This window comes from Sceloporus undulatus, chromosome 3 (genome assembly GCF_019175285.1).
Source record: "Sceloporus undulatus isolate JIND9_A2432 ecotype Alabama chromosome 3, SceUnd_v1.1, whole genome shotgun sequence".
Taxonomy (NCBI): domain Eukaryota; kingdom Metazoa; phylum Chordata; class Lepidosauria; order Squamata; family Phrynosomatidae; genus Sceloporus; species Sceloporus undulatus.
In genome coordinates this window covers 54,653,647-54,664,032 of record NC_056524.1, presented here as the reverse complement: position 1 = coordinate 54,664,032, position 10,386 = coordinate 54,653,647, and the positions used below count along the sequence as shown (strand labels likewise).

The window sequence follows — 10,386 nt, the reverse complement described above, 5'->3', positions numbered from 1 at the left end:
CCCCCCACATGGACTTGCTTGCTCTTTTCTGGGTTGAGACGGTATGCATGCATTTTTCCTGTGTTATGGCATTGCCTAGTAGCTTTTTGCAAATATTGTTATTATTATGCGGCTCTGCCCCGGAGGGTGGAAATTCCGCCCCTGACATGTGGCTCCGCCCCCGGATAATAGAAGCTCCGTCCTGGCACATGGCTCCGCCCCAGAGGGTGGAAGCTCCACCCCCAGTGTGCAGCTCCGCCCCTGGAGGGTGGAAACTCCACCCCCCCGGCTTCGGCCCCCCAGTTGTCTGAGGGACAGCAACCCGGCCCCCGGCTCAAAAAGGTTGCCTACCCCTGCTGTAGGAACTAAACACTGGAGGAAATGATTTCAAACATGAGTAAAAGGAAGGTAAAACACAACAAGTGATTGAGATTTTAAAAGGTTAATATTTATTCTCCAATGACCAAAACACACTGCAGAAATAATCCAGTTTGAGACTGCTTCAACTGCCCTGGCTCAGTGCTAGGGTATCCTGTGAATTGTAGTTTTGTGAGACATTTATCCTTCTCTGTCAGAGAGCTCTGGTGCCACAATACACTGCAATTCCCAGGATTCCCTAGCACTGAACCAAGACAATTAAAGTGGTTTTAGTGTTTTTTTCTCAAGTTAACTGGATACTGCCTGAAAGGTAGGGAAAGCAAAAGGCTTTGTTCATCTATTGTAGGTCAACCTGAGATCTAACTACCAAACAATGAATCACAATCCAGCCTTGTTTTGAGAATCTGATATGCGATCTTCCTTGGAAACAAAGAAGTTAAATTTCATAAAGTTTATTCACCAGTCCTGCATTACAAGGTTAAATATATTGTCACCTCCTTTGATTCTTCTACTTAAAACAATCTGTGTAGTTTTGTGCGTTCAAGAACCAAAACAACAAACCTGCTAGACACACACACACACACGATTTGTGACTACACCACATTTCTAGACTACTAATTTGATCACTATAATTTAAAACCAGATAAATAATTTAATGTTACAGAACTATTATGTAGAACACCTTTTAGGATCCTTTAGAATATCTTTTTACATCCTCATCTCACTTTGTACAGGTATGTTTGTACATAAATCCCCAGTCTTTATCACTAAGACTGTTATTGTAATCTAAATCAAGATGACATGGGTAAGAAGTGCACTTAAAAACTAGGAGTGAATTGGCAATAGGAATTTCAATCACAATTTATAAAAAAAAAAGTGATGATACTTAATGGAAAACTAATATACACAGAAGTTAACAGCCAATAAGAGGCTATCAAATAGTTTAGTTAGTTAATATAATGTACAACAACAAACTGGCATTCACTGCATTTCAAGAAGCCAGTAAACACCCATACCTACAACGGGCCAAAACTGACTCTTACAAGCCAAACCTAAAATCAGTAAAAACTCTATGTTTGTCTCTTCAAAATATTTCTGTATGCCACCCACACCACAATTCTGTAAACAAATGTATAGTTTTTACTGATTTTAGTAAATCAGCAGGTAATGAACAACTAAAGAACAATTAAAATAATACCAAGCTTAAAACATTTTTAAAACACATTAAAATATTTTTTAAAACTCCTAAAAGCAATCCAAAAACAATCATAGGAGATTATCACATGCAGAAAAAGGAAGGAGAGAAGAGAGAGGCCCCCGTCTTTATTGCACATTTGTGTTTAGATTATCACACGACATCCTGCGACATCACACTCATCCCAGCCTTCTCCCATCAATGAAGTGGAATGGTCCTGTCACTTTTCATTAACGGTAGTTTCCCATTAATGAAAAGTGACAGGACCATTCCACTCACTGACAGGAGAAGGACAGGATGAGCATGATGTTGCGGGACGCTGTGTGATTATCTTCATGCAATCACGTGATATGGATAGGAGCATCCTGCTTCTCTCCCGTTCTTTCTCTCCATATGATAATGTGAAATTTTCTCCACGTGAAATCAGTTTTGAAACAACTAAAATTACAAGCATGTGCGTCTGCAGGTACTAAATCCATGTATTTTGCCTATCTCCCCTAGCAGGTAGGGAGAAATATGAATGTGGCCTCAGGTCCAAAACACACTGCAGAAATAATCCATATTGAGACTGCATTAACTGTCCTGGTCAGTGCTAGGGAATCCTGAGAATTGTAGTTTACAACAGGGCTCACTGACAGAGAAGGCCCAATGTTTTACAATACTACAGTTCCCAGAATTCTCTAACACTGAGCCAGGCCAGTTAACGTGATCCCAAACTGGATTATTTCTTCAGTGTGTTTTGGACCCCATAAACTGCTTTTATATAGTTTAAAGTAGATTTAAGTAGAATTAGTTTAATTAATTGATATAAGAGTTTATCACATTACTTACCCTTCCGTTCTGCTCCCGTCGCCCCAGCGTCATCGATCTGCGATGGGAGCCTCCTGGTGGGATCGTGGATGGTGCTATTAAAGGGAAATGCTTCCGTTTTCATCATGGAAACGTTCTCATAATTGTTTTAAAAGGGGCCTTTTTAATAACGATTTAATCCGTTATTACGGATTATTACAGTTACAGTGGACCCTTGTTATACGCTGGGGTTTGGTTCCAAGATCTCCCGTGTATAACAAAATCCGTGTATGCTCAAGTCTCATTACACATAATAAAAAATGGAAAATCAAGGTAAATTTATACTTTTTTGGAACATTTTCAAACCGTGTATGCTTAAATCTGTGTATAAAAAATCCGTGTATAAGAAGGGCCGACTGTATTACGGGAACAGAAGCATTCCCCTTTAACAGCACCATCCGCGATCCCACCGGAGGCTCCTATCACAGATCGATTACACTGGAGCAACAGGAACAGAGCAGTAGGTAAGTAATGTGATAAACTCCATAGAAATTCCAAGGAAAGGATACAATATAAACATTGCCTACTTCACCAGGTACTTGTGAAGTTGTCATTCATGCCAACGTTTCTAAAAGAAATATCACTTGTTCTTTATAAGAACACAGCACAGAACACATATTTCTGTCTGTTAACAAACAGTGCACACCTGGATGGCACTAGCAAGCTGCCACTGCACATGACAGAGTGAATATAAACAAGAGTGGATGTGTGCACAAATAAAACTTGTGATTGATTAACAAGCAATAAATACAAGCTGACTGAAACACTGTATATGATAAGATATACTACTACTTCAGTATTTACTACTTAAATGTATACTACTTAAATGTTTCATCTATGATTTTTTTACTTTATAGTTCTGTTCTTGTTATTTTAAGTATTATTAAAATTAGCTTCTTGTGTGTCAGACACAAAACAAAACTGGATATTCTACATTACTTTGTTATATTCCTCCTTTGTTATGTTTATTAACTGCTTTCCTGCATATAATCATTACACAATACAAGTATAGCTAGAGTGCTGTCACACAATCAAATCTAACTATGACTCTGTGTACCTTCAAATCAGACAATACCAAAAGCCAATACTTTCTACCTGTTATCCTTACATTCTACTCAAGCAATAGCTGCCAGTGAAGAAAGGGAGATGACTTACTTGCTACTTCCAGTGATGCATTGTGGCTGACAGCTTCACCAAGATAATTCCTTGCTACACAGACGTAGACTCCTTCATCAGGCCTACTTTTGCGGCCATGAACTATGCGTAAGAAAAATAAAGATCCACTTGGCAGCAACATCCGATGAGAACGAGGATCATCTTTATCAGTTTCAACCCTTTCTCCTCCTTTATACCACTCAATAGTTGGCGTTGGCCTGCCTTCAGCCTTACAGTTCAGTGTTGCTGGTTCTCCTTTAGAAACAATTAGATCTGAAGGATGTTCAACGATTCGAGGTGGAAAATCCTCTTGACGAAGACGGGAACCTGAAGGTACAAAATAAAAAATTAATATTCTATTTCAACTACTTGCTAAATATAATGGAAATATGTTTTTAAATGTGAAACAAATCCAAACAAGATCGTCTACAGTTATTTTTCTTTAGCTGTGTTTGAATTTAAAAAAATATTTATGGAAAATATATTTTCCAGCCAAACATACTAATATTGAAGTGCTATTCATTAGTTAATAAAGCCAACTTTTTGTTTTTTAACTAGTCAATTTTAGCATTTGTTCCTAGAACAAATTATTTTTCCTTGGGACCCAGAAGTCTACTTCTTGTTTTAATATTCTGTCTTATCTCCATGCCTTGTTTCAAAGGTGCCTTGTTTTAAAAGTGAACTGTTGTTCCTTAAACCTGCCAAAAGCATGATTAATACTATTATAAAAGTTATTATATTTGTTTTCTCCGGGATGGAGGGACAATCCAGGACTCACTAGCACAGATAGGACTTGCCACAGTTTACCCAACCAAGATTTAAGTTATACTGATAGCATGTAAACATTACTTTTTAGGTCTACAACTCTCAGAATCCTTCATCCAGCATGGCCACCTAGTGACTCCCAATCACTTGTGCAATTTTTTTATTTTACCTGATGCTTCTCCTAGGAGCTTTAAGCAACTCTTTTTAATACCACCAGTTTTTAATAATTTTATTGCTGGGTCCTTACATATAACAGAACTGGTGCTGTTTATTTTTTGTTGTTTGGTGGTTGTTATACAAGCTGCTTTTTAAGGGCTGGCCTAAAATGCAGAGTAGATATAAAATATATTACTCTTTCAGAAATGCCATCTTGATGAAACAATAAAAGATAACGAACAACACTGAGTCAACATAAATGATGAAATAATTATAAAAGTCTTTGCTTAAACATAAAGTCTTCACATAAATAAAATACTGCTACCTAAAAGATAAAAATCAATTTAAAACAACAGAAATAAAAGCAGGAAAGGGTACCATTTTTTTAAAGTTTTCATATCTATTTAAAAGAAAATGAAAAGGGAGCTAAACTGTCTTCACTAGGAAGGCATGTTTTTGTATATCTTTGGCCCAATCAAGGCAAGACGGGGGAGAGTGTGACTATGAGTGCATCTACATTGTAAAAATAATGCAATTTGAAACCATTCTAACTACTATGGCTCCATCCTAGAGAATCCTGGGATCTATAGTTTTGTGAGGCACCAGCTCTCTTTGACAGGTAAGGGTAAAGACCTTGTAAAATTACAAATCCCAGAATTCCACAGAAGAGAGCTAGAGCATTTATAAGTGGTGTCAAACTGCATTTTTTTTCTACAGTTTAGAACTGCAGATGCACCCTACATCTCTAAATGTAGAGATTAATTTGCAAATAAAAGATGATGGGGTTGGCGAATTTTAAAACTTTCCATCATTTTTCCTGGTGCCACCCCACCATACACCTAAAATGCTACTAGTAGAAGATAATACACGTGTTGATACTTAACCATTCCCAGGCACACCTAAGAAGCTCAATAATTTTAAATTGAGAACACAGTCCTGCAAGGTAAACTGGAATTTTACTTGAGAGGAAAAAAGAAAATCTTAAAATGTTTTGGAAGGGATGCATGGAAGAGGCAACAAATGAAGGCTTCATGCATGAAAATAAAAAAGTAAAAAGAAAAGTAGATGACAAATAGGAAAATGCCTATAAATATATTTCACTTAAAGTACTGTAATAAAGTCACCCTTATCTGCACTATAGCATAAGCCTCCTTAAATTGTACAGGGCTATACTTTGCTTGAGATGAGTGGCATATAGAGAGCATTAACAGCAAATTTGATGACAGCTGCCAGAGGGGATATAATGGCTTTGACATCTGAATAATCCACTTCCATAGCTATATTTTTAATTTTTCTCTCCTTATAGTCAAGTAATTTAAGTTCCAATTTGTGTTTTATTGAGTTTTACTGAGTAGAAGCAACTTTATGTATTAACATAAATCCAACAAAGGGCACCAATCCTGTAATTTTCTTGTCAGATATCTGTCCCAGAAGGGGTAGTTTGTGAACACAGAAATACAATACTTATTACTTACATACTTTATCTACAAAGAACCCTCATTTTTCTTTGCAAAAGCCCATAAGCATTACATAAAAGGAAACAAACACATTGGTACAACATGCTCTAGTATAAATTTCACATCTCAAAATGCAAAAATATGGCACACAATATTCCATGCCTTTGCTTGAATCAGCAACCATCTTGCTCATAATGCTGGTCACTTTTGTGCATTTATTTGCAAAATATTAGCAAGATTTGGTAACCAACCAATTTGCTTTGCTGCTTCCTTAAATATAAAAGGGATATAAAAAGAGCTGGCCTAACAGAGTGGTTACAAACATTATCTATAAACTTGAAAATCTCTGGTTCAGATAGGACCATCTTGAAAACAGTGTGTGTGTGCCTTCAAGTCGCCTATCGACTTATAGTAAACCCATGAATTTCTTGATGAGGATTATCACATGGAGCATTACCATCCCTGAAACGTTACTGAATCGTCCATTCCTGTTATTGGAGAAATGGATGCTCCATGAACACTTTGATGATTTGATGGGAGAGGAGTGGGATGCCTCAATGACGATTAAATCATGAGAGGCAAGTGCAATTGGCTATGACACCCACTCATTTTATGGACAATTTAGTGATGTTTCAGGGATGGTAAGGCTCCATGTGATAATCGCCATAGTGTTTCCTTGGGGAAGGAATACTCAAATGATTTTCCCAGTTCCTTTCTCTTTAACATTGTTTGGCAGTCTCCCATCCAAATACTAACCAGAACTGATCCTGCTTAGCTTTCAAGATATGATCTCGTACTTTAGGTTATATTATACTTTACAGATGCCACCATCTTTTGGGTTGCCAAAACATTAAAAAATGCTTTGATAAAGTGATGCAAATAATATATGTTAAGTTCTTGAACACTTTCTCCTCTCCATTCATTTCTTTTATATTGTGCCTGTCAGGATTTGAAGGGTTAAAACACAGCACACAGGGAAATGCTTGATGTGTGTGTGTGTGTTTGGCCATGAGCATTCAGCACAGTGGCAAGGCTGATCTAGCACAGCTGAAGCTCATTGTGTCAAGGCCTCTTCAGTGTCCAAGTGCACGTAGCCATGGATGATGAAACATGTGTCTGGATTGCAGAGGAGACACATGGCATGGCTACACACCTGAACTCACTGGGTTTGGGAGACCACATGGTCTGGAGTCTATATAAACCCAGGGGTTGCAGGGGTGTGGTGTGGGTTTGAAGTAGGAGTTGGATTGGTATGTTGTGGAGTTTGAGACATCTAGTTTTGTATTATAGCACTGTGAATAAAGGACACTTTGGGGATTTTTGTTTCTCTGGTGATTTATCAGAAGAAGCTACAGCATCGGTTTGCTGTGTGTCCCTGGAGGTTCCTGCATTGCTGCAGTTCCTGGAAGACATCCAGTTGCTGTCATCTCAACTTGGACTTTGGAGCCACGCTTCGGCTTCTGGAAATTTGCCAGCTCTGCTCCAAGGGTCTGATTTAACCCCAGGACTCGTTTGAGTCGCTGACAAGGGTTGTTGGACCCCAGCAGTTGCGCTGACAGTGCCTTTCTTCTGGAGAACTCAGGCTACATATATAGAGCTGCCCATGTTTTCATTATTATAAGACACAATGTGAATCTACGATAGCCTATGATGACTCTGACGTTTAACATTAAAAGTCTGGTTTCTCCAATTTCAGAGTATGACACAAGACACAAGTCTGCAAACCATGAGATCCAGTAATTACGTTTAAAAATAAATAAATAAATGTATCCATGTTACTTTTTATTTCCTGTATATCATTCTTGAACTTCTTCACTGGGCTGTGCTCAAAAACTATTTGGAACCTTTGGCAAAACATAGCAGCCACATTCATATGTGGTATATATTTTATAGCAATACCTAACGAATGTGGGGAAAACCACACATGGTACAAAAGTAACTGAAGAACATACAGAATGTAAATATTGATCATGTAATGATATTCAATGTTGTAACCACAATAGCAGCTTGTCTATTAAGTTGGTTTGTTTATTATTCCATTAATATACTGTAGCTGGACACATGAAGAAGTGAAGTAATGTTTACCCCAGGGATACTAGACTTGAAATTTTATAAAGAGAATTATTTTCATGGATGTCTATAGCCTTATAAAGACAATTCTTTTCATTGGCTTCTATTTAGCCCTTTATCAATTCAGTCAAGTGCTTTTCCTCACATTGACCATGACTGGTTTTTGCTCATTATCTCATGCCCTTTTATATGTCAGACATCTTATAGAGGTGGTCTGGGTGTCCATTTTGTGTAGCAGCACCCAGGGAGGTTGGCTAAATACTTTATGGTCCTTAGACAGATGGTAGAGGTAACCAAGCTCTTAATAATTAATGATACTCCCTGGTTTTAAATGTTTTAACTCTTGGTTTTATTGTACTGTAGTTTTCCAAGATTGGCAAATTTAATTATCCCTGTCATTCATCCTGTGCAAGTCAAGACACTCCTGTCCCAGTATTATCTACAAACAATTCATACATGAAATAGAGAGATATTTGTATTTGCTATACAGGAAAAGGCATGCATATCTTTGTATATAATTGATCTACATAAGGAAAAATAAATTTTCAAATAGTAGTTGGTGTGCAACCCCAGTTTATGTGTCTGCTTGATGCATATTACTAAAATGATGCAGCCACATTTTCAGTGTATAGATAATAACATATTTGCTGAATGATATCATCACAATATAACGGCAAAAATAATGTAAAGGCAAAAAAGGATCTTAAGCAAATCTGTAACTCTAATCGCATTTTGCTTTCCTGAAAATGTAAGTGGAATGTCAGAGCTGTCTGTATGTTCTTAAAAGTTATTTATTAACAGGATATGAACCCCAGTTCAGGAAACACCAGGGATACAAAAGGTCAGCTGTGTCTAAGGTTTACACAATGTATAATGCCCAATTGAAAATCTTTTTAGAAATTAATAGTTTCAGGCATCTACTGTGAATCTTAAATATTTTAAATTAAAATATTAATATTACACACAGAGAGAGAGAGAGAGAGCCAGATATGTAACACATGTCACTATCTAGTTTTTGCTGCCTGATTAATTGTACTTAAGAACATTTCAAACTTTAAGATTATTTAACTCTAAAATGATTTCCCAAAAAATGCAGCCAATTAATAAAGATTACATCTAATGGAAAACAAGTGAGTAGAATTGTAGATTTTCCATGTTAAAGTTAAAATTCAGGTATCAAATTATTAAAATGAACTGTGCATACATCTGTTGGTTTAACAGAATCAGTCTCAAAACTGTGTTTGGAGAATTTTTATTTTTATTTTTAGAATGCCACAAATCCAAAAGTGAAACAGCTGTAAATTATGGCATAGTGTTGTTAAGATGCAGACTAAAAAAATGCACAATCAAATAAAATAATTGCCAAAAAGAGACCTAATAAAATAGTTTATTACACAAAAACCACTGGTTATGTTGATTACCTCTCACTACTATAATCCAATCTTAACAGTTTTAGCTAGCTTAATGTAAGACTTTGAACATCCGTACAAAATGGTCAAACATCTGACAATATTTAGATTCATCTGTTGTTGACCTACCATGAAATAATGAGACCAGACACAAGTAGATTTGGTTAAACAAGTGCCATTGTATTGACTTATATCCTACTTAACTGTTTACGGCCTGGAAATAAGCAAATTGATAAACATGGGGGGAGCAACCTAGTGCAGGTCCAGATGTCATCCTGTGACACCTCCCAATCTTTCCCTTGGGTGAAACACCAGAGCCCAAGGGCAATCCAAAGAGACTGGTTGCTACCTCGGACAGTCATCTTTGGAAGAGTGCTCAATCCCAAAGCCCATAACTATGTAAGAGAGAATTAACCTGTGACTAACCCCAAAGGTTTTCTTATTCTACCACTTCCCAGTCTCATACCCCATGGAAGCAGTTCCAGAGACCAAGCCTTCACCACAAAGGGATGCCAAAGTGTACATACACCAATCTAATATCTCCTCCCCTCACCCTGTTACATGCCATGGACAAGGGACAGCCTCCAACAAAATCAGGCAAGCAGCACACAGCTACATGTCTCCAGACCCATTGACTGACTAGCCCCACAAACTCTCTCCATCTCACACACTTGAGCCCACTCTAATACGCAAAAAGGGAGAGGGTGGACCCCTGGGGCAAAATCTACCACACTGACATGACCTATCTATCTACTACACACAACCACTCATTTACTTCAAGCATACACAACCAGTCCAGCATTCACCCTCTTACCCCACCAATGATTAATTGATCGTGCAAGAAAAATAAACTCAGCCTCCTTAAATCTCCACTTGCTGCTGCTCTGTAACAAATCCAAGAGAGTAATGACCTGCTCCAATTCTGGATTTGGTAAAAAGAAAGTGTGAAAGGGGGTGACAAACTTAAATGCCT

At 37.5% G+C, this 10,386-nt stretch overlaps 1 protein-coding gene across 6 annotated transcripts in view; it reads right to left on the bottom strand.

The window, feature by feature from the left end:
* Positions 1-10,386, bottom strand: part of ROBO1 (roundabout guidance receptor 1) — a 688,267-nt gene that overhangs the window by 309,027 nt on the left and 368,854 nt on the right. For all 6 annotated transcript variants that reach the window (XM_042458015.1, XM_042458018.1, XM_042458017.1 and 3 more), the window contains one exon: positions 3,557-3,883. In XM_042458015.1, coding sequence (XP_042313949.1) covers positions 3,557-3,883 — 327 coding nt within the window. The remainder of the gene's footprint in view (positions 1-3,556; positions 3,884-10,386) is intronic.